At 45.0% G+C, this 24,549-nt stretch overlaps 2 protein-coding genes and 1 pseudogene across 3 annotated transcripts; 1 reads left to right on the forward strand and 2 right to left on the reverse strand.

Moving 5' to 3' along the window:
- Positions 1–228: 228 nt before the first annotated feature.
- LOC120958752 (uncharacterized) lies at positions 229–13,768 on the reverse strand. Its single transcript, XM_040381752.2, has 6 exons — positions 13,453–13,768; positions 6,823–6,998; positions 5,955–6,551; positions 4,829–5,098; positions 2,596–2,772; positions 229–2,528 (listed from the first exon to the last, which is right to left on the reverse strand). The coding sequence occupies exons 1-6, from the start codon at positions 13,499–13,501 to the stop codon at positions 2,247–2,249; spliced, it is 1,551 nt and encodes a 516-aa protein (XP_040237686.2). The 5' UTR covers positions 13,502–13,768; the 3' UTR covers positions 229–2,246.
- A 493-nt stretch (positions 13,769–14,261) lies between these two features.
- LOC120958806 (venom serine protease-like) lies at positions 14,262–16,183 on the reverse strand (annotated as a pseudogene).
- Positions 16,184–16,439: 256 nt separating this feature from the next.
- On the forward strand, positions 16,440–21,284 carry LOC120956701 (venom serine protease-like). Of its 2 annotated transcripts, none has more exons than XM_049608732.1 (3): positions 16,440–16,916; positions 20,361–20,463; positions 20,533–21,284. In XM_049608732.1, the coding sequence occupies exons 1-3, from the start codon at positions 16,449–16,451 to the stop codon at positions 21,159–21,161; spliced, it is 1,200 nt and encodes a 399-aa protein (XP_049464689.1). In that variant the 5' UTR covers positions 16,440–16,448; the 3' UTR covers positions 21,162–21,284. The 2 variants fall into 2 exon arrangements, with proteins under 2 accessions (XP_049464689.1, XP_040234324.2); XM_040378390.2 differs by lacking the exon at positions 16,440–16,916 and adding an exon at positions 19,808–20,281.
- Positions 21,285–24,549: the final 3,265 nt, after the last annotated feature.

Genomic DNA, 24,549 nt, shown 5'->3' on the forward strand with positions numbered 1-24,549 from the left:
CTCGAGGTACACGGTTGATGGGGACCGAAAACGGTCGCAAAATACCGCGTGTTTCGAATTTCCGCGTACGTAGGATTTCACGGTTTCCCGCCAAAATATCACTTATTTTCGTGTAAGTGGCGTAATAAGTTTTTGCAACTATTAGATTATTTGAGATTAGATTAGATTAGATTATATGAGATTATAATTTGAACTTAAAATAACAATATAAAACCTTCTTTAAACACATCAAGTTCAACCAGAAGAAAATTTATTTAATTTATTTATTTGCAAATTTATTTATTTGCATTTAATAATTGATGACTCAAACCAGTACAATTTGCTCAAAGAACTGTCAAATTGAGAAAACCGCGTATCTCCGAATCCGCGTATAAAAGGTACCGTGTATCTCGAGGTTCACCTGTACCATTCTTAACACTACTTTTATTTACAATTCTAAGCCTTTTAAATAATTAACAAGTAACATTTCAAAAAGTTTTTGCATAATTTGTGTAATAGTGACAATACGACTAGCATTATAATATCAGGAGCTTAAACCAAACAATTCTTCATAAAATAATAATTCAAAGCTTCCTATAGCTTTTGGGCAGAACTGTTTAAATCGTAAGGACATTCCCCTTCAACTAGGAATGGTGATGGAGTGAGGTACAGTTCAATAGGCAATTTGGGGTACAAATCAGCAAAATGTCCCACTCGTTTCACCATGCGATCAAAGCGTTAAACATTCTGTCCAAAAAAAAGTTCAACATTCCAACTTGATTATAGCAAAACTAATGACTATTTCATAAAGCTTTTGATGAAACTTGATTCAACTAAAACCCCCCTCCGTTCAAAAGTCGACGCTGCGCGACACATCGAATAACGTTCCAATGTCAGCAAGCGTCACTTTAATGAGCTGTTAATAAAATTGAAATGAAAAGCAACTGAAAACTCTTTAACGCTTGTTTGTCAAATGACCTATAAAATTTTTCTTCTTTTAAAATTATTTTCTTCCCGCTGTTCTTCCGCAACTCATTTATTATGGTTGTGCTCCAAAGAAAACTCCATCATCATCGCCATCACCATCAGCATGCAGTCTTTTCTCATCGCTTGGGTTGGAAAGTTTCTTCTCAACAATCACAACCCCTAGCTGCCGCCGTGTGTTTGTTGATAGGAAAATTTTATTGAATAGTTAGCAATTAGTTCCCCTCTCCCCCCCCCCCCCCTACCCTTATCCTGCTGAGGCGTGCTGACTCGACTGCTGACGAATTTTCCCTGTTAAAGTTTTTCCCGCAAACCGAATATCTTTCCCGTTTTGTGCCGGTGCCTGTGTGTGAGTTTTTGGCGAAAAAGTAGTTCCCAGTTCTGCATCCCGACAGCCCACGCCCTCGGCAACCAATGTCGTATGCTCTACGCTTTCGGTCACTCTCGGCTCTAACGAATCATCAACTCTCTCCCTCTCTCACTTTTTCTCTGCGTGATGGATGGATGTTTGGTCGAAAAGTTTGCTGACATGGATGCATTTTTCATTGCACCTTGTGTTGCATATTCGTCAAGCGACTTGTATCGTTTCCCGTCCCCAGCAGGCCGGCAGGTGGCGAAAAGTGTCTCGTGAATAATGAAGCCGGGCGATGGAAAAGTTGAGTTTAATTTACCATCAACCTTTGACATTTGCAGTTGGCGTGTGAGTGTGTTTGTTTGGAGAATGTTTCACCTCCCCCCCCCCCCCTCATCGACAGTGCGCCGCTGCACGCTTGACCGATGGTAGTTGGTAAAAAATATTTAAAAAAAAAAATCTTCTCTCTGCAGGACACATCCGAAGCCATTTTAATGGCAATGAGCGGAAGGAAAAGGTCTTATGTCGGGACCTTCGCTTCTGGTACTTGGCGGAAAGTTTAGCAGCATAATTATGCCATGCTGATAAAATAATTTCCCTCACTTTCTCTCTCTCTCTCTCCCGTTGCCTGCCTTCTTCTCTCCGTGATGGAAGAAAAATTGTTCAATTATTTTTGCTTAATTAAAAACTCTTTCACTCCCATTGGTGTGTGCCCACGGGGCATTGGTGAACTTGGCACAGCGGGAGTGAGCGTGAGCTTTCGTCGATTCTTTCCATTCCACCCTATCGCCCGGCGTTATTCTTCATGGATCGGTGGGATATATGAAGGATGTAATCCGGTGTCCAGCACCCGTATACTTTTGCTTCTCAACTTCCGCAGCAAAGAGAAACAGACGAGGTCGGAGTACAAAAAAAAAGGGAGTGGAAACACTCAAACGGCTACATGTCGCGTTAGTGACGCCATCTGGAACTGCTCCTCGGACAGCAGATGCCAGTAGGGGTGGTCCAGTATGCGGGACACTTCCTGTTCGGTCGCTTCGATCGACGCCGCCGTCGACTGCAGCCAGCCGTAGAACTCGTCCGTCCAGTCGGGGCTGCGGGGCCAATCGCAGCCCAACCGAACCTGGGCCCGGTTGATGTAGAGATGGCGCAGGTTTTGTGCCGATGTGGCAATCAGCAGGATCGTGGCCGTTGAGATGCACTCCCGCACCATCTGCGGTACAAAGCAGTGAGCAGTGAGTGAAGCGGTGCGATCAAAGGCACGAGGCAGGGCAACTTACCAGCGCGTTCAAACCGGGACAGGAGCGGGCCAGCAGCAGGAGCAAACTATCCGGGCGCTCCTGGAACTCGCCGTCGCCGACCGCTTCGGCCGTGGTCGCGGGCAGCTGCTCGTGCCCGTAAACGGTCAGCGTGTACTTGTAGGCATCGACGGCCGCCACCAGCTGGTCCGAAGTAATCTGCGAAGAGATTAGAGATTTTGCATAAAAGCTCCCCCGGCATGATAAACTTTCGACTCGATTCCGCTCGAGAGATTGCCGCTTGTTGCATTGTTCCTTCAATTGCAATTGCCGGCAGTACAATCGGGCTCGGTGCACAGCGTTCTCTGCATATGAATAAGAATAATCAACAAAACTTATCGCCCACCCAAAAACTTAATTAACACTCTATTGCACAGGGAGCCCGTTTTGTCGGTGCTACTCTGGCTGTCTCTTTCTCTCTATCTGTCTATTCGTTAGCCATGATTCTTTTGCTCGATGTAACATATTCGTGTCGGTGGTTGTAAGCTGTGCCGGCTGAGCTTTCTGTGCCGGTTTGATACTATGGGGTGCAGGAAATAATTTATCGCAATCGTTTGTCGACGGTAGGGATGTGTGTTTGCGCTTGTTATGGTCTGTTTACCTTACACCGGTGTGGCTGGAGTGGATACGGCGGGTTGTGGGTTTGTGGTTTGCTATTATTTGCTTTGCACTCGAATACTTTTCGCTTTGTTTGTGCTGTCGGGAGTAGGGGACGGAGGAAGGGAGCTTACAGATGTGTGTGTGTATGTTTTGTTTCAGAACTAGCTTGGGTTAGTTTCAGAAGTGATTTACTTTATGGGAAAAAATGGAAATGATAAAACAAGCTGTGTCTTCCATTACTGTGTTTTTGAATGCATAACTTGATGAGACGGGTTTCCTACCGTATTTTTTTCACGTATGAAACCCATTAGGTACACTGGAGTCAAATGCAAACAAATGCTGTATGACAGTAATTGGAATATTTGCATACCGGAGGCTTTGGTTGCGCGAAAAATTGGAATGGAGAAAATGAATTTGAAGCGATGGAAATATTTGTAAAATGTGACAAAACTCATATTTGTTTTAGAATAGTTCTAGTTTTGCCGTAAACTATTCGCTCATATAGTTTAAATGAGCAAATTATTATTTGTGATAAATTATTCGGACAATAATCCCTTATTCCTCATTGATCTTTAATTGAGTAAGGGTCAATTATAATCGATTTGTGTTTGCTTCGTGTACCTATTTTCTCAAACGAATTTTCCCTAACTGTTATGTCCAAGTTTTTACTTTTAAACCAAACCAAAAGGCAATTCTCAAATCGGAAAATGACCCAACATTAGTATAATTTCCTATCACATAAGTCATACCTTACAACATGCATGAAGAGCCTGTGACCCCGGACAAAACGTGCAGCAAACGAGCTTGATCTATGTGGCCTAAGAATCTATTTCAATTGAACATTACTCTTAAATGATTTTTCAATTTGAATATGTCAAGATAACGTCTTTTGAAAAATTTAAGGAATACAGGGTTTTCCAAAGGTTCTCATAGTTGTGGGACACTTCCTTGATTCTTTCATATTGGAAGTGAACTTCCTGTGTTGGAAATTGGACACGAAGGCACCCTTTTTAGACAGGCTCGTACGAAATTCCTGTTGGATTTGTCCAACAAGGGTGCTATAGAGTCCAATTCTCATTACATTAAGTTCATTTCACGCAAGAAAGAGTTAATAAAGTGTCCGACAGCTATGAGAACTGCTGGAAAACCCTGTAATGATAGCTTTGGTGAAATAAGTTCAATTTTTTAAAAAAGTGATTTTTTTTGTAATGAACCTAAAGAAACATGTTTTCACTTCATGCCATTGATTAAAACGAATTTTGGAAGTAAAAAATATAAAGTTTGATTAATTTATACAAGAAGTTTGAAGGTTTTATACAAGATACACTGCGTGAAACAGGTCGTGATTGAATTTGAAAAAGAAATTAACTCGAAATCCGTTATTATAAACCATTTTCCCAGGATCACTATACTACTCCCTTCCACTGACTTGCCTTCGAGATGTTTGATGTTTAATAAATCCCATACTAAAGCTTTACCGATCCCATCTTCCTGCTGTCAAGCTGAACCCGCCAGCCCGACGACAGCACTGTCATAGCGAAATTGCGAGCCACATGCACTCGAAGCGACACACACACACACACACAGGCAAGAACACACGTGAGTTTATAGTTACCATTGTTTTGGGCGTCTGATAAATCATGCTAGCGACGGGCGCTTCGGGCTGCAGCAGGACCACCGCGTTGGTGGTGGACTCGACGCACAGGTGGACGCGCAGCTTCGGGTTATCCTGCCGCACCGTCAGCCATGCCTTGGCCGAGCACGGGCTGATGGCGAGGGCGGGCGGTGTGTAGCGGTTCTGGAGCAGGGTGAGATGCTTCACCTTGGAGTCGGCCAGCAGCATCAGCACGTCGTCGTCAATGTTCTGCGGTGAAACGACCAGCACCTGGGTTGGGCGTGGAGGCAAATAGGAAAGGAGGGCAGTGAGCCCGGATGAGCGAAGCGAAAACTAACGGACGGACGGACGATGACAAGGGTGATTAATCGTTTTCGGTTATTAAATATCTTGTCGCGCTCGGTTTGTCCTTGGGTTGTGTCCCGTTGCGTCTACGGGTGCGTACGAGAGATAGAGAAGGAGTCAATAATAAGTTCCCGGTTGGGTGAGTCAATTCTCCTGGCCACACTCGGGACACACTAACGCATACACAGTATACATTTTGCACGCCTTTGGCCGGGACTGGAACGGTCGAGTTACAAATTGAACGGTTATGCAAATTGGGCATTGCTTAAAGCGCCTGCATGTTAGGCAACCCGCCACACACACATACCGTAGCGTTTCGAATGGACCGTTGGGTTCCTTGCCTGCTGTCCGCCTGTCTGTGTGTATGTTCTTGTTAAAGCGGGCGTGAAATTGATGATGAAAAGTAGATATAGCTTGTGCCGGTTTTGCTTTTTCACTTGTGCCACGGAACCTCACAATCATAAAGTAATGGTATTAGCCAAGGCTGTACGCACACTGCACGGTTTCGGGGGGGGGCAGTCCCGTTGTACGATGAATCAGCACCGTTCGGACTGGGCGTTGAAAAACGACTCGTTGACAATACATCCTAGGGTGTGTTCCGGATGAGCTGGACAATTTTGGGGCCAGCTAAAGAAGCCGTGTGTGTGTGTTGTCCGTGCTGATTGGTATCAGCTTTCACCTGCGACTAACCCGAACGTTCCGAAACCTCATTGTCGCAGGTCCCGTACCACCCCGCAGTGGATAAGATAATTTAGTTTAGGGCCAGCACGTCATCACTCACCTGTAGATTGAGAAACAGTCCGATGTGCATGATGGGACAGTGCACGTTGGTCACGTTGACGAGGCAGAGCCGGCGCAGCACCAGACAGCACGACTCGAGCACCTCGTCCAGCAGATGGTTCGCCTCGTACCGCTCGAGGAAGAGGTCGACCAGCGACAGGGAGTGCAGGTTGGTGAGGCAGAGCATCAGCCGCTTGAGTGCGGCCAGCAGCTGACCGCCCGTACCGAACAGCTTGATTGACTCCGGATCCTCGCTCATGGCCATATTGCACGGGAACAGGTAATTGAGCGAGCGGATGCGCGAACCGCAGCCGACCCACTCGCGCGGACACCCGGCCGTCCGGGCGTTCTGCTCCATCGCCCACGAGATGAGCGACATGAACTGGAACATGTTGTTGAAGCTTACCTGCGGCCGGAAGTCGAGCCCGCGTATGAGGTGACCGACGGACAGCAGGCAGCTCTGGAGGCGGGCGTGATCGAGCACGGGCTGCCAGCCGGAGTAGTAGTTGTACCGCATCCGGCCGAGCGTCGCGTCCTCGACCAGAAAGTTAGACCACACGTGGGGCAGATAGAACGCGCGATACCAACCGGAACAGGTCTGCAGAGCGGAGAGTGCGATTGAGAGAGAGAGAGAGAGAGAGAGAGAGAGAGAGAGAGAGAGAGAGAGAGAGAAGGCCTTGAGTACACAATTAATCAATTGGTCGCGCTGAACACCGTCGGGGCTACTGCGTACTGGTCTCAGACACCGAGCCCAGGTGATCATTGTTATTATCGTCATCATCATCATTCTCATCGTTTGCGTTTGGGACGCTCGGGCAACAGAGACATGCACACACACACACACTCGCGAGGATTTTATGGCATCATACCAGGCTCGCGTAGTACCGCTCCTTGATGGTGAGATGGGAGAAGATGCGCTCGAGGATGTGATCCGGTAAATTACTCCACTGCGTCCAGCAATGGTCCGGGTCGTCATTGTTGGAATCGTTCTCGTCCGACCGGTCGACGGTTTCGTTCTCATTCTCGTCCACCTCGATGTAGCACGCTGTACAGCATTCGGAATCGCCATAGATAGTGTGTATGTGTGTGGTGGACGTGGGTTATGCACACGCCGCATGAAATGAAAAAGAAAGGAGAATGGAGAATAAAATATTTATAATTCCAATTCAGTGGCTAGCGTTTCGTGCCGGGCCGGTAGTGCCTTAGGTCCGGCAGCAACGGGCCGGCACGGTGCAATCGTTTTTGATATGAATGTTTCGCGTACCTAGCATAGCGTGAGAGAAGTGAAATAAATTGAGAATAAATTTGAAATAAAGACGATAAGGACGACGGGCTCGAGTCGGTGTTGCAGTTTTTGCTTTTGCACCGGATTGCGGGCAATACAGGTGGTTTAACGGTTTAGCGTGCCAGCGTACGCGGTGGCACAGTAGTGATTTCGGACGTCTTATTTCTCGGGTGATGTATATTTTGTGAATTTAATTCGCTTTCTCTACAGGCTATTCTTGCTTTCGAGCTTTCGTAGCGACGGGAATGGTCTAAACTCTATTTTCTTTGTCTCAGATTTTTTAAGGCAAATTTTACAATAAAGATGTCTTGAATGGTGTGAGCGAAATATGGCTGAGCCTTAAAGAATGGTAGGGTTGCAAAAATTCGAATTAAAATTCTAACGCGTCTATAGACAGATTTACGGATATGTCTTAGTTAATCCTTCAGTTGACCATTCCGTAGGATATTACAGCCATAAACTATTTTGAAACTTGTATGTAACTACTGTCTACTTGTCCCAGATTTTGACTTTATTGAGGTTTCTAGGTCTTCCGTAACCTAAATACAAATGCAATGAAGAGGCCAAAATGAATGATATTGTTAAAAATAATGTGTTGTTCAACGCATTGCACAGTTTAAGGCGCTTTGAGACAGGGTTTTCGATGGTATTATGGACGTGTTCAGCGAGTTGTTGATTTGGTGGAGCATATCATTGACTCTTTCAGGGAGATATTGAATAATAATGTGTTGACATGTTCGGCGATACTATCGAGCTGTCAAATGTTTCGTTTTCACCCTGTACCGAAGCGTGTAATTTTGCATTCTTAAAGGTCTTAAAAGTAGTAAATAATCATTCCCCAAGCATTTTAATAGTTTACCAAAAATGTTTTGATACCAGCTCTAACCATAGTGGAGATGCTTCTCTTCTAGACAACGAGTGTAACTAGACCCCTTTACGCCTCTTTGTTTTTTTGTACCATAACCATCTCTGGACCTTGGGCCCAGGATTATGAGCAAAGCTATGCAAAGCAAATTATTACAAAATACCATCGTTACAATGAAGCGTTCTCCTCAGTGCACACGCGCGAATGCAACGAAGAATAGCTGGCGAAGTGTTCATTCTCTGTGATGAGCAGGAACTTTGAAATGAAAACGTCCTGCAGTTTGAGCTGCTTGTTGGAAGCATAAAAAAGGCATTTATAATTGACCGTGATGGGGAAAAACTACACCAAAACAACGAGAGAGAAATGCAAAATCCAATAATATGCTTTAATGCTTTAATGGTAGGAAAAGTTAAGACGTGCCTGATTATCCATTAGACGAACTTCCCGTCCCCACACCCAAAGCGTCCCGAAAAACCACTCAACACCTTTTCAGTCTCTGAAGTTTTAAAGTGCGCAATCATTCCTGTCAAACTTGCCTCCGGCCGGTCCCGGGAACGCTTAAAGCATTTAAAGTGAAGTTTGTCGCACTGTCGCTTACATTCTTTGGGCAATCTTTTTTTACGATTTCAAACAATTTTATACCGGCTAGCGTGCCCCTTTGGAACGGCAGGGCAGGCAGGCCAAATATGCTCGCGTAAAGTGCTGCGCCACCCCACGCCAGCAAAGCCCAGCCAGCCAGCCCTGCTGTCAAAGACTGTTAACTAACACAAGTGGCAGTTCCGTCCTTTCCCCGCCAGGGCAGCGTGGGACAATTCGTGGAATCCAGCGTGCCGCGGTGGGTACGTGTCTGTTTTAAAAGTGGTAATTTTTGTGAAAACTCATAACGATTCCACTTGCTCCTGGTGGTTGGTGGGCGAAAAAAGAACCCCTTTCGCTATCCGGCTGCTTCCCCGGCTACTTTCACCCGCTCTGCCACGGTTCACGGCGGAAGATTATGACAATCGTTTCCGCCTGCCGCGAGGCAGCGCACGAAAGGCTCAGGTGAGATTTTGGGTGAAACACGGGAACACAGTTTCGGGGCTCGTTAACATTCGGATTTATGGGTACGAAACTTATTAAATGAGCTTCTTATGACTTTTCGCGCGCTTTGATGAAACTTTCCGCTTTGCTGTGCGGTGTGTGTGTGTGTGTGGGAATTAGAAGAGGGAAGGGAATAGCGGGAATGAGAAACACTCCATTTCGCTGCATACCTTTCGCGAAAAGCGGAACACTCCTCTCGGGCTGGGAAATACAATGGTGCGCAGCGCGAGGGCGCCCACCAACCCGTTCCCGAGGGGCAATCCGCATTGTTGCAAATGTCAAGAGGAGAGTGGGGAGTGAGAAGAACAAAAGCGGGGAGCGAAAAAGCTCGCTTAAATTATTTAAAATCCACCTTCCCCGTCCTGCAAGTACTTGCGAGTGTAATTCCGACGCTTGTGCATAATTTATACTACGCCCCGTCTCGCATTCCGCAAGGCTAGAGTAGCGGAGTAGTAGCTTTCTTGAGCCCATCCGTCGTCGTTTCCGTCGTGGTCGTTCGTTCCCCTCGCGGTAAGTCGAACCGTTAGCGTATCCGTTCGCTTCCATCTACTGGCAGTTGGTCGCTGTTAAAACCTTACCCTTTTTGTGGAAGAATCTCGTTTCGGTAGCAGGGTCGCTTGCCGTTTGCGTTTGATTGTGAGTGAAGCGATACCGGGTGGCAAGATTTAATGGCGTGTGGTGTGCGGATATTTATGATCGAGATTTTGTTGTTGTTGTAGTAGCCACTCGCTTGTTCTCCCTTCCACTGACAAAAGGATGTTATGCCTTGTTCTGCCCTTACCGCCAAAGCGAACAGCTTGAGTAATGAAGGTGTGTATCTGTGAGCAAATTATTAGCGCCGGTGCGGTGGTGAACCATTCCGATGACTTGTTTCAAGCCTTAATAGAGTCGTCGCGAAAGTAGCGACTAAAAAAAAAATGTGCCATTTCAATGGGACTGGCTCTCTGTTCGGTGGTGGAAAAGCGATCCTTTCCCTGAACCCTTCGTACGGCATGAATCGAGCAAGCAATTATGCACAATTATTCGCTCGTAATACACCGAACGTGGCCGTCGCCTTCCACCACTATCCGGCTAGATTAAGCGCCATGCACCTCACGCAGTGTCGAGTGAACGGCATCGCCCGTTCACACCCGTTCGCATACGTTCGCCGGTAGGTTTTGGTGTGTATCAAGATTTATTCGCCCCTTCCTGTCGGCGGATTTACGAGAGCCAAGGTCCCAAACCCAAGCTGGAGGATAATTTCCTCGCTCGCTCGCTCGCTATTTATTGCACCCGCGTGAATTGAGAGTTGAGTGCGCGGGTCGTAACGCGGGTGTAGCGGGATCGCGATGGTTCCCGATGGCGGTAATTTAGGCGGCACTACTGCCATTAGACACAGTCGGGCGAGAAACCACCACACGCTCACCCTCAACGCCGTTGGTTCGCACCAAAGTTTTCCACTGCCTTCAATTAAGCTAAAACGTGTGCCCCCCCCCCCCCCCCCCTTGTGTGGCAGTGGTAGGGACATTATCGTTTCGCTGGCTTTCTCACGGTCTCGGTCTCGAGGTGAGTGAGTTACAGCCGCTGGGTCTGATTGCGGATGCGAGCGTGCCTCGTCAACGTGTCCTCGTGCCTGTTCAGGTGACTTTAGTTTTTACACGTTGCTTGCTGAACGTTTCTCGTGTCGGTGGTGGTGGTGAAGGGGTGTATTTAGTGTAAATCGAATTTATCACTCACGGAATTATTGAATTCGTCGCTATGGCTTTGGGGACTGATTGGTACGCGTGGCGTGAGCAAACCCAGTGGCATGGGAGATCCAGCTGTAAACATTTGCCATTTCTGGTAATAACTTGTCTACGAAGGTACGGTTTTTGTCAATTAAATGTCACATTGGAGGTTTTAATAATTCGGGTAATGAGTTATCAGATTGTTTGATTCCAACGGGAGCTGCCGTAAATCCACACATGTTCATCAAGAAGGACCAGCTGTAGTGATGAGAAAAATGACAGGTTCTGGAATCGAAATCGGCTTCGGGATTTGGCTTCGAAATCAGAATCTGCTTCGAAATTGGAGTTAAATTTGGCATCTCTATATTAATAGACATTTGGATCGAATGATGCTACTTGTTGATATAAGCAAAGAATCAAAATTCACTTGTAAACGATCCATTCTCATGGAGATTCCCAGACTGATTTTGCTTGTGAAACTTGTGAATTTTGCCCTGCTTGTGATTCCGAAGTTGAAGTATCTGCTTAAAAACAAAATTACAGTTCTTACACATGATTTTCAACTCACCACAAACAACTGTTAAAAATCAATCCAGCTTGAGACGTGTGGAAAATCATGTAGAAGAATTGAAATAATAACAAGGTTTTTCAAGGCACCTTCGAATGTGCACATAATTATTCAGCGATTTCCGATTCAAGATGTTTTTCAACAGCTCTCACACAGTATTCATCAGAATCAGAATAAATTTTCAGTTCTAACACATGATTTTCAACACAACACAAAAAAACTGTCAAACTAAATCCAGCTTGAGACGTGTTGAACACTATGTGCAATAATTGAAATATTATTGTGATGCAAATGAAATGTTTGACAGCTGTTGAAAAACTTCTCGCAAGCAATGAAAAATGCTGTTGACATTGGAAATTGAATCGGAACACAATGTAAGAAGAAAAAGATAAAATTATGGTTATCCTCACTCTTTGGTTGAATTGAGCAGATCAGTGAAAGCGAAAACACAAAGCACGTAGCCTCAGTGTATCGTCTTCTTTATCAGTCTTCAGTGTCGAATATTTCACTCAACGTATTAACTTATCTAACGGCTAACCTTAAAGTCTAAACCTGTAGACAGCAGCATCTCGAGGGATTAACAGTGGAATGTCCGTGTGCTCGGGAAAGAAGAAAAGATTAAGATGAGATTAAAGACGTTTACACCGCATGGATTTGATTGATAAAGGCAAATAAAAAATGATATCAGCTTTCAAATAAATTTTGATTTAGTATGTTTCATTTATGCCACATGTGTTCCATTTGAGAGATATTTGAAAAGATCATAAATCTGTGATAGACCATAAATATTGCTCATATTTTTTGTATGTGATCATTTTATGTATCATTTTATGTGATACATTGCAGCAAATCGTTCCAGCAAAACTAACTCGTCACTTTTTTTGTTTCAATAAAAATTATGACAGGCGCAATCAATTGAAAAGGCATGTTAAATTAAACATTCCATTAGAATGCAAATGTCCTTTGATGTTTCATATCTCAAACGAATTCTTTGTGGTAGCAGTGACAGATGCACTTGTCTAGTGGCCGGTTCGTTAAGCATCAATGGAATGTGCAATTTTTTAACCAAACATCCTTTATTAAATTGAGGATAAACCCTTTGAAGGAAACAATGTAATGGCGTTAATTCAATCAGTTTCCTGGAGATCATTTTTTTCTCCAAACTGTCTTTTGTTCTATGATACTAAAGAAACTTTTCGCTTGCGATGGACATCATAAGGTGAAATATTATTTAATTTAAAGTTGTTTCAGACCGCAATCATTCATGTTTTTTTTTCTCGCTGCATGCATAACATTAGCAGATTACTTATATCAGTTATTTTGTTCCTTATATTACTCTTTTGATTCAGAAATTATGAACTCATTTCACACCACATAACGGATTTCTCAAACTAGCACTTTAGCGTTCATTCAACATTATTTAATAAACTCTAGCTTGGGCCCATCCATGATGGATATACACTCGCGGCAAACCGAAACACTGCTTGATCACCGACACCGGCATTTGTTTTTCCTGCGTCGTTCTAATTTTCCCATTCAACCCCTTTTCCTCACACCATTTCACGGTCACCGCGTTCGGCACACGTTTCAATTCACACAGCTGTGCCGAACTGCAACGAGAGCACAGCAGCAGCAACAGCAACACCACTACACACGCTGTATTTATCTTAGTTTTTCCCGCTACGGGCCGCCGACCGGCTTCGGGGTGGGTTTAAAAATACAACAAGCACGCAGTATACGCCTGAAAACACTGGCCCGACTGACACGACGGGGTTACAAAAATGGCGAAAATTGCGAAATCACCGAAAAGGGGGGTTTTCGCTTGCCACCGCACACACTACACTACACACACACATGACGCAGACGGTGGTGGAGCAAAATTGTGTAACAAAGTTGGTTTTTGATGGCGGTGTTCCTGATGGCGCCTGTCCAGCATCGGTTGGTGATGGTTATGGGATGAAGAATTACGATACACTTCATGCTCCCGGTTCATACCTTTATCATCACTGTCCAGCTTCCAGCCGGCGTTTACAGCTTTCGTCATCGTGGGTGTGTAGCGTTACTGCTGTAGCGTTACACTTTGCAAAAAACATCAACTAATGGTCCCGATCGCTGGATGCGTTTGCGATTGGGGAATGGTACTGCAAATCACTGGCAATTCACTTTTGCTTCCTGTGCGTAGCGCTTGCAGTCTGATCTTATGCGCGCAAAAACTCACGATCGACTGAGTTGGCGATCTCGCCGATCGCCGGTGTGTTTGTGCGCTTGGCGTACAAACGTTCATCGATTTCTGACCACAGCGGCCAAAGAGGACGGTTGTGCTGGTCAGTGAGGGTCGGTGAGAACTGGCAAGGATGGGATGAAACTAATACAAGCATGGTTTGTGCTTTGTAGAAGCTGCAAGCATTTAGGAAGAGTTTTACAAGAAAAAGTAATAGTAAAGAAGAAATCGGGAATAATATTATGATTTACATGACCATCAAACATCAAACTAAATACGTCATACCAAACAACAACTGTACCACAGCGCCTTGTATCTTCCACGCACAGGTAGTGGTGATGCCAAGCGCCAACGAAAACCACCTTGCGCAGTAGACGCAGACCGTTTTCAGGTTCATCCACCAGCACCCCAAAACAAACTCGTTCACGTTGCGCATGAGCATGCGCCCGAATCTATTTACGTTACGCAAATGAATGTTTTGTTTGAACGGGTGTACGCGCTTAACTAACGAATTCATTCGCCAGAACATCAAACAACTGGTAGTTTGATGGATGAATTGAAAAGCACAAACACAAGTTTCTGCTTCATTTGCAAAGTAAAGAATAACGCTTTATTCAACGATCAGGCCGTTACGGTGTGCAGTAGGTAACGCCCGGAGTAACGCTTTGAATCCACGACAGATAGGAAGTGATGCGGCTGCTGACGGACGGTTTGCTGGATGCGCACGATACACCGTAGTTGACGACGCCGACCAGATAGACGCGTCCACCGGTAGCGAACAACAGCGGACCGCCAGAATCGTACTGGCACGTATCCTTCCCTGGCGTGTACGTGCAGATGTGTGAGGCGAGAATGTTGGGCATCGATGACTGGCAGGACTGTTCCGAGATCACATTCAGCGACACCTTGCGCAGCACGTTCGAGGTCGGTGCACCAAAGTCCATCGTACCCCAGCCGGTCGCTTCCACGATCGAGCCGGCAAAGTTGGAGGTGGAGTAGCGGAACGGCAGACAGGCCGGTCCGACGGCGGCATTGAAAGCGATCCGGTCGGCCGTACGCACGAGCGCGATATCGTTGCGCGACGGGCTGACGACGTACTGTGGATGGTTCGTGACGGAGGCGAGGCGCATCAGCACCGAGTAGCTCGTGTCCGTACCGACGCTTAGGTTGTGATCACCGACCAGCAGCCCGGAAGCGGATAGACTGCGTCCCCGCATGCAATGAGCTGCCGTTATCGAGTGATAGTCGGAAACTGTGGATGCACATAAAACAAAACTTATCACTGCCTGGAGAGAAAGATACACTTTAAGCCTGTATACTCACTAATAGTAGCACCGCAAAAGACGCTCCGTGAGGAGGAATCGACCAGTCCGGCCATCATGGGAAACTCGTTCACAAGCGTCGGCACACCGTTCACAATTTTAGACGTACGGCGCAACCCGCAGCTACATTTGGGAGCCTGCGCTACCACCTGGCACCGGAACCGTCCTCCAGATGTGGTCGTGGTCGTACGCAAAGCAAACACCGCCCGATTGCCGGTAGATTGTAGCGTAAAGGTACGCTGTCCGCAGTACTTGGTGGCGTACGCGAGCGTAGGATCATTCTGCAGCGATATCTCCACACGATCCGCGGTACATCCGGTTGACTGGAACGAACGTGAAACGTTGTCAAAATATGAGAGACGTACCTTCGTGAGGGAGATAACACTCGTAGCCTTACCGCAGCCAGATACATGTCGTAGCAGTTCACGTAGATCGTGTTGCCGGCCGGTGCCGCCAGCTGCCAGCGGCAGTTGGTACCGCGCGCATAGTAGTTGGGAAAGCTCGGCGATTCCACGTAGAACACCTCACCGGCAGCAAGTGTCTTCTGCCGATCGCAGCCGGTGAATTGGCCTACCGCGGGCGAAACTGCCAGCGCGACCAGCGCGACCAGCCACGCGATAAGAACGTTGCTTCCGCACATTGCCAAATGATAGCGCGTACTGTGCCGTCCCCATCGTTGCCCGAACCTGTGTTGGGGGGCTGGTTTGCGATGTGATAAACGAGCAACAAGACGACTTATTATCTTAACTGCTGTATCGTTTCATCGCCCCACACCTTACCTCGCTTACCTGTTGCGATCGATCTGTGTACGGGATGACGGTGGACAAACAATGGGGTGTACATTTTGTAACTTTCAAAAACACATGTTACGTTCTAAACTGGCAAGAACTGGCTATCTGATAGCGAGCCTACCGCGCTACACCGCGTGTGGCCGTGAGGTGTTTTTGGATCTAGAGCGCAAGAGGGTGCATGTTAGTGAACTTTGAAACGAAATTTCGATCAGACCTTTGTGGAAGATGTGATCCTTTAAAAAAACGAGCCGCAAAACATCCGGAAGATGTTTTTGTTTTGATGAACCTTCTGTGTATTGGGATGTTTTTCACTTTTGGCACTGTTTGGCAAACACGTGTCCAGGGACGTTCTTGCAACTAGCTCTTCTTGATGAATGAGAGCAAGTGTAGTACTGCTACAATGTTCCTTTCACCGGCTCGAGACGCCATGTAGCTTGATAACAGTGCCAAGTTAATCGGGTCAATATGTTTGATCAGTTGGCTTTTCAAACCCACTTCAAATCGTACCTCAAGCGTAAGCGATTGCATTATCCATCGCAGCTTTGCGGGAGGCTTTAAAATGCTAATACCAGAGGAGGCAAATAGTTTAGTGATCGTTCGCGATCGAGTAGTGAAAGTACGTGAGCAGCAAGAGATAGTGAGAAAAATTAAAGGAAAATGCTGAAGTTCGTTTGGAATGACAGTGGAGCGATCTTGGTGCTGTTGGTGATACTGATGTCCAATGTGGTGACCGGTCAATACGGTTCGTGTGATCTGACGTACAATTACGCCAGTGGCCAGACAAGCTATATAGAGTCGCCCAACTTTTCCAACTACTATACACCGGGCACCAAGTGTCGGTACACAATAAACGCCCCAGTGGGCCATACGCTGTACGCGCAGTGCTACGATATGTATCTGCCAACGAGTACGGATTGCTACTACGACAAGCTGGCCATCTCGCGGTTCGGCGATCCCAATCTGAGCGATGCGATTGTACGCTGCGGAAATACAACATTCAACGTGGAAAGTCAGTATAACAAGCTGGTGGTGGCTTTGCTGGGGAGCACGAGTACGTCCGGGGGAAGGTTCCGTTGTCAGATTACGGCGCTCAAGCTTCCCTGTGACTGTGGACGTCGCAGAACGGTAAGTGTACGATGGTTGTAATGTTTGTTGTCGAGGAAGTTCATGATCGTTACTGGAATTATCTGTCCTATTTACCCCATGTACTATTGAACTGTTCCACTAGCCCACGATCGTCAACGGATTTCCGACGCAGGCGAACGAGTACCCGATGATGGCAGGATTAGTGGACAACAGTTTGGCGAAGGTGTTCTGTGGATCCACAATCGGTAGGTAGCATGGCTTGGATCAATTATTGAAGCTTATTAAAGTGTCCTGCTTGTGGTTTCAGTTACCGATCGTCATGTGCTTACTGCTGCTCACTGTCTGCTGGATAGAACAGTTACCGGTACAAGCGTGCTCGTCGGCGATCAGGACATAAGCACCGGCTCCGACACCCCTTATTCGTCGCTTTACCGCATCTCCACCTTCACACAGCATCCGAGCTATAATCCAACATCTAAAACGAACGACATCGCATTGGTGCAAACGTTCAACACGATCGTCTTCAATCCGGGCGTTGGTCGGGTGTGTCTTCCGTTTTTCTTCAGCACGTCCAGCTTTGAGAATGTACGGCTCAGTGCGCTTGGCTGGGGTGCGATTGATTTCGGTGCGCCGTCGTCGAATCAGCTGCTGCAGACAACGCTGGCCGTGGTGTCGTCCACCAGCTGTGGCACGAAGCTTTCCCGGACGATTCTTGCGTCGCAGATGTGTACGTTCGCTGCCGGTAACGATACCTGCCAGAATGATTCGGGTGGTCCACTGTACTATACCGATCCAAATAGCCAACTGGTCTACAGTATCGGTGTGGTAGGGTTTGGTGTGGCCTGCGCGTCGAGCTACCCGAGTGTGAACACGAGAGTTACCTCGTATCTGGATTGGATCAGTAGTACCACAGGGTATACGTTCTGTGAGAAATAGTTCGGGTTAGATAGTGCTCATGTAGTGAGAACAATGGTAATAAGTAATTCTCTATTTACGTTAGATTACAGGTGGAATATATGTGCAGTCAGAGCTAGAGATGTTAGAGATCTATTTTGTCTCAGTATGATGATAGCTCATAAGTACAGACACTGGAGATGTAAATTAAGCTGCAATGTATAGATTGCAAACGTTGTTCTGTAATTTTTAATTGTAATCGCCAAAACCATAAATTAAAAAAAAATGTAATAATAAACATGTCTACAAATGCAGACTTAACAAACTGTTTAGTTGTGCAATTTTGAATACATAACATCATAAGGAATAAATGGATTTGTCAAAAGGACGCCTCTTAGACCATTTAAATGGAAAATAAAATGATCCCATTGCTGCAATAGATAAAAAATAAAAAATAAACAATTAGATAAGTACATATATAGATAAATAAAAACATTTAATGATAAATAACAAACATGAAAAAGATCAATATAAAAAATCTATGTTTATCAGTGTACTGTCCGGTACACTGATTATTATCACTTTATTTCAGCGTTAGTTCAATGCTCAATTATAAATATCCTAATGCCAGCTAAATTGTATTGATTAACCCATTAGTAGCTTGGTTAAAAGTATTTAATCCTAAATTGATTGCATAGGAAAAATTTAGGAATGGATGTTTAAGTATTCGAGCACAAGAGACCCTCGACATTTGTCTGTAATAAAGATCGAAAACAGTTAGTATCAAGAAAACTAGATAAATTAAACTCTAACATTTCAGCAAATTGACACTTATAAACTAAAAACTCAAAATCGTCGTATCAGTTAGTCATCGTAACTAAAGTGGGTTGTATGTGTAGGGTTTCCTGTACTTCATAGTTGTAGTATTAACACAAAAAGTATGCGATTTATGATTCACATGCTGTGAGGAGTATAGCTCTAAACGGCCGTAATATGAAACAGAAGTAATATACTTGGAATTTCTAATGCATCTCTAATGTCAAAAGGCTTTGCTTGATTAATGAGGGAGCGGTGTGACCATGTTAAACTATACTAATGACCAAATATGCTTTATAGAATGAGTGCAATCAGAATTAAAACGGCCACAGATCAATACTTTATCTTAACAGATCATCACACATAATCTCAAAGATGCCAAAACGCAGTTGAAAGTTTGTGCGTATGATACGCTTATTAAGTCTTCTAAGTTTTTAAAAATATTGTCTCTTATTTGATCGAATCATGTTTACTACCACGAAATTCCGGTTCGTGTATTTTCGACCTAACACTCCATCACTCCAATGTTTAAGTGTAAATAGTAATATTTTTCATTTAACACAACATTTTCCGAACAGTAAGCAGGGTTTCTTTTCAAATAAAGACGAGCGATTCTTACGCAGTGCACAATCGGAATAAAAAAATATATTCGTTTCTTAGGTGTACCGAACTTCTCTCGGCTGGTGAAAACAGCTAGTCATTAACGTGAGCAACAGTAGCACCCATTGTAGGGTTTTGTGCTTGCATGGCGTCAGAGTGACATTTTGCTCAGAAATTTAAGCGAGAGAGAGAGAGCTGTTACCTCAAAAACACACCCTGAAACACATCCGGACGATGTTGTGGTCTTGCAGTGCCTTCTTTGGAGTTGGATGTTTTTCACTTTTGGCACTGTTTGGCAAATATATGTCCAGGAACGTCTTGTACGGGTTGGAACAGACTGGTGAATGATACTATGTGTTGTAAAAGTACAATGTTCTTTTCACAATTTCGAGACGGAGTGCAGCCTGATAAAAACATCAAGTCAATCGGATCGATCTGTTTGATCAGTTGGTGCGCCCCTCCCAACACACACTTCGAATCGTACCTCAGATGTATGCGATTGCGTTAGCCACCCAGATTGGGAAGCTTTAAAATGCTAACACACGTGTGGACGAACAGGTTAGTGTTCGTTCGCGATCAAGTCGTGAAAGTACTTGAGCAAGAAGAGGTGGGGCATCAATCCAAAGAAAATGCTGAAGTTCGTTTGGAATGTTGGTGGAGTGATCCTATTGCTGGTGATGCTGATGATTGATATTGTGACAGCTCAGTATGGTTCATGTGATCGGCAATACAACTACACCAGTGGTCAGACGAGCTTTATCGAGTCGCCCAACTTTTCCAATTACTATACACCGGGCACCAAGTGTCGGTACACAATAAACGCCCCGGTGGGCCATACGTTGTACGCGCAGTGCTACGATATGTATCTGCCGTCGAGTACGGGCTGTTACTACGACAAGCTGGCCATCTCGCGGTTCGGCGATCCAAATCTGAGCGATGCGATTGTACGCTGCGGAACGACCACATTCAACGTGGAAAGTCAGTATAACAAGCTGGTGGTGGCTTTGCTGGGGAGCACGAGTACGTCCGGCGGAAGGTTCCGTTGTCAGATTACGGCGCTCAAGCTTGCCTGCGACTGTGGACGTCGCAGAACGGTAAGTGTTGTATTAGAGAAGTATGTAGTGATGCACGATCTTGATCGTTAACGAAATTGTTTTATTATCGTTCCACCAGCCCACGATCGTCAACGGATTTCCCACGTTGACAAACGAGTACCCGATGATGGCAGGATTGTGGGATAACAGTGTGTCAAGGGTGTTCTGTGGATCCACAATCGGTAGGTAGCATAGTCGATGTACCATTTGGTTACTAGAAGCTCACTCCAGTGTTTTACTTACGATTGCAGTTACCAATCGTCATGTGCTTACTGCCGCTCACTGTCTGCTCGATAGAACTGCAGCAGGCACACGCGTTCTGGTTGGCGAACAGAACACAAATATTACCAACGAAACCCCCTACACATTGCGCATGCTTGTGTCCACCTTCATAAAACATCCCAGCTACAATCCAACATCCAAAGCGAACGACATCGCATTGGTGCAAACGTTTGACACGATCGTCTTTAATCCGGGCGTTGGTCGGGTGTGTCTCCCGTTCCGATTCGGTACGTCTAGCTTCGAGAATGCACGGCTCAGTGCGCTTGGTTGGGGCGCGATCGACTTCGGTGCTCCATCGTCGAAAGAACTGCTGCAGACAACGCTGGCCGTGGTGTCGTCCACCAGCTGCGGCACGAAGCTCTCCCGCACGATCCTTGCGTCGCAGATGTGTACGTTCGCTGCCGGTAATGATACCTGCCAGAATGATTCGGGTGGTCCACTGTACTATACCGATCCGAACAGCCAACTGGTCTACAGTATCGGTGTGGTAGGGTTCGGTGTGGCCTGCGCGTCGAGCTTCCCGAGTGTGAACACGAGAGTTACGTCGTATCTGGATTGGATCAGCAGTACCACAGGGTATACGTTCTGTGAGAAGTAGTGCGAGTATACGCTGTATGGTAGTGATGAGGTGTGATCGAGTAGTAACAAGTAAAATTCTGTTTATATTTTGTACGGGTAGAACGAATTTGAAAAGTAAATTTGCTATATTTGCGCCATGCAATGTCTGTTTTATCTCTTGATGAAAGAAATGTGTGAACATGCTTATTTATTGTGTTTTTAATTCTTTTTGGCACAACAACCAGTGTCGTTCAAAGCCTGTCTGTATCACTGGTGGCCTTGGCTTTCTGTGATCTATTGATTACACATAATTTACTGACAGCAGAATAGTCAGTCCTACGTTTGGAGACAGAGTCCATTTGTGACTTGAACCTATGGAGGGCTCCGAAGTAAGTAAGTAAGTAAGTAAGTAAGTAAGTAAGTAAGTAAGTAAGTAAGTAAGTAAGTAAGCAAGTAAGTAAGTAAGTAAGTAAGTAAGTAAGTAAGTAAGTAAGTAAGTAAGTAAGTAAGTAAGCAAGTAAGTAAGTAAGTAAGTAAGTAAGTAAGTAAGTAAGTAAGTAAGTAAGTAAGAAAGTAAGTAAGTAAGTAAGTAAGTAAGTAAGTAAGTAAGTAAGTAAGTAAGTAAGTAAGTAAGTAAGTAAGTAAGTAAGTAAGCAAGTAAGTAAGTAAGTAAGTAAGTAAGTAAGTAAGTAAGTAAGTAAGTAAGTAAGTAAGTAAGTAAGTAAGTAAGTAAGTAAGTAAGTAAGTAAGTAAGTAAGTAAGTAAGTAAGTAAGTAAGTAAGTAAGTAAGTAAGTAAGTAAGTAAGTAAGTAAGTAAGTAAGTAAGTAAGTAAGTAAGTAAGTAAGCAAGTAAGTAAGTAAGTAAGTAAGTAAGTAAGTAAGTAAGTAAGTAAGTAAGTAAGTAAGTAAGTAAGTAAGTAAGTAAGTAAGTAAGTAAGTAAGTAAGTAAGTAAGTAAGTAAGTAAGTAAGTAAGTAAGTAAGTAAGTAAGTAAGTAAGTAAGTAAGTAAGTAAGTAAGTAAGTAAGTAAGTAAGTAAGTAAGTAAGTAAGTAAGTAAGTAAGTAAGTAAGTAAGTAAGTAAGTAAGTAAGTAAGTAAGTAAGTAAGTAAGTAAGTAAGTAAGTAAGTAAGTAAGTAAGTAAGTAAGTAAGTAAGTAAGTAAGTAAGTAAGTAAGTAAGTAAGTAAGTAAGTAAGTAAGTAAGTAAGTAAGTAAGTAAGTAAGTAAGTAAGTAAGTAAGTAAGTAAGTAAGTAAGTAAGTAAGTAAGTAAGTAAGTAAGTAAGTAAGTAAGTAAGTAAGTATTGGTAATATCAAAGGAGCCCATTATTTCCTCTATGCTTTTTTGTCATGCTCCTTCACTAATTTTTCTGCGACACCAGATCCAACATAGTTGATGCTTTTGAATCTAAATGAAGCTTTTGAATGCACTCTCTAGTTATACTAATGGAATAGAGCAACATAGGTTATCTTTCTTAATTGACACCTCATGAAACACGACCTTGAAGGTCTCACTAACAACCCATGACATGTGTCCCTTGGAGGGGCTCGACACGCAAAAACATGCCCCTTCAGTAGTATTTATTTTAAAAAAAATGAAACCATTTCTAATTATAGCACCACTTACACTTTGTGCACTGTGTACCTTTAGCACTATGCAAAATAGCTTTTCAAATACAGCTCACCGACCGGCACACAGCGCACATTCGAAGGAAATTAATGATGTCTGTGCTTGAGGTGTACCGAGCACCCCTCGGTATGTTGAAAACAGTCAACCCTTCCTTTTGACTACAGTAGCACCCATTTGGAAGGCAGTTCAACGTACCCGGTCGCAGAGAGTGCATTGAAAAATCGTTCTCCAAATGGAGTGGAGAAGTGTGCTTGCGGCAGGGCGATAGTAGCACCGCTTAATGATATGAAAAACCCGAGCCATTTTCCTGCGTAATGACTTTTAGAAGTAATGGTCACTGTCAATGAACTGTGTATAATTAATCTAGCATTTATTTTAGTCAGCTAGTTCAAAGGAAACCCCGGGTGCTGTTAAGGATGTTAAATTGCATTCGACAGGGGACGGCAGGGAGGGGGAGGTGATGCTGCAATGGAGCTCCGATGCACCCACATTCGGATTCGGACCGGTGCTACCGAGATTGGGCCACAGTGGGCACTGCTTTTGTCTGGTTAGGTAGTTGTGGATTTAATTATTTATCGTTCAGGAAAGCTGAATGAGTACATGGGCGGACTCGGGTTTTGGCCTCGGCTTGTGGACACTCATACACACACACACACGTACAGCCAGGACGGGTGCATTGAAAGTTTCACATCGTTTGAACTGTCATCCTGAGGGAAACTCCGAGCGAGTGAAGGGAATGGCAAGGAAGAAGGGGTGGCGTGTGCTGGATTAGGAAAATTCCCCGAAGGACAAATTTGCACAGGAAAGCTTCCCCTTACTCTCGCCCACACACTCGCCATCAGACTTTGAGTTCGTATCGTCTTGCAGCATTGGTACCGGGGGCGGTTCGTTTTATGTATTTGAAATTCGATGATAAAACCTGACACTTTGGTACGTACCGGGTGACCTCGCTCTCTCTCTCTACCCAGGGCCACCAGCAGACAGTGCGCGCTTGTATGTGTTTGTAAAAGTTCATTTCTTAGGTTTAAAGTTTCAAGTAGAGCATCATCACCCAGGAATATACATAAGGCTGTTAAGGAATCGGCACCATTAAAACGAGAGAGAGAGTGTGGAGGGAGGTAAACTTACACTTTGTACGAGACGGTTTAAACCCGATCCAGCTTGAGACCAGCAGCTCAGCTGTTCTTCGGGGTTTGGCAGACTGGAAAGCAAAGGGGCAGCTTCAAACAACGCCAACGACTGGCAAAAGAAGGAAATGTTTAATTTTGTTTCAATTTAGCACTACACTGCACTTTGGGGGCTCCCGAGCTGGTGCAAGTGTCATTGCCCGAATCAATGCTTTGAAACTTCTTGAACAAGGAACGAGATTGGTTCCGTCGCAAGCACTGGGGTGAGATGCACTCTGGTCGATAAGAAAGTTATGACCCTGGATGGGATGGGACCATGAAGCACTCCCAATGCAGGCTGTGACAGTTTTATGAGCAAGATGGTTTAAATTTCTAGTGACCCTCACCCGCCTTAAAATGCAACCAAAACTGACAGGAAACGATAATCTCCAAGGGTGCGGGAAAATGGAACCATCCAGGGACATAGATCTGGGCCGTGCTAGCCGTTTGCATTCGGATTATGCTGGGAACGATATCTGTAAAGGGAAGGGGACGAGTTGTCAGCAGTTGAAGACGAGACGAGCGTCATTTAGAGGCGATTAAATTAGCCGGATAAGCTTTGCAAAAAGCTTTGCGCAAGTAAGTGTGCTTAGTGCAGATGCAGGGGAAGCGATAAAAATGACTCGAAGAAGTGCA

Source organism: Anopheles coluzzii, chromosome 3 (assembly GCF_943734685.1).
Source record: "Anopheles coluzzii chromosome 3, AcolN3, whole genome shotgun sequence".
Lineage (NCBI taxonomy): Eukaryota > Metazoa > Arthropoda > Insecta > Diptera > Culicidae > Anopheles > Anopheles coluzzii.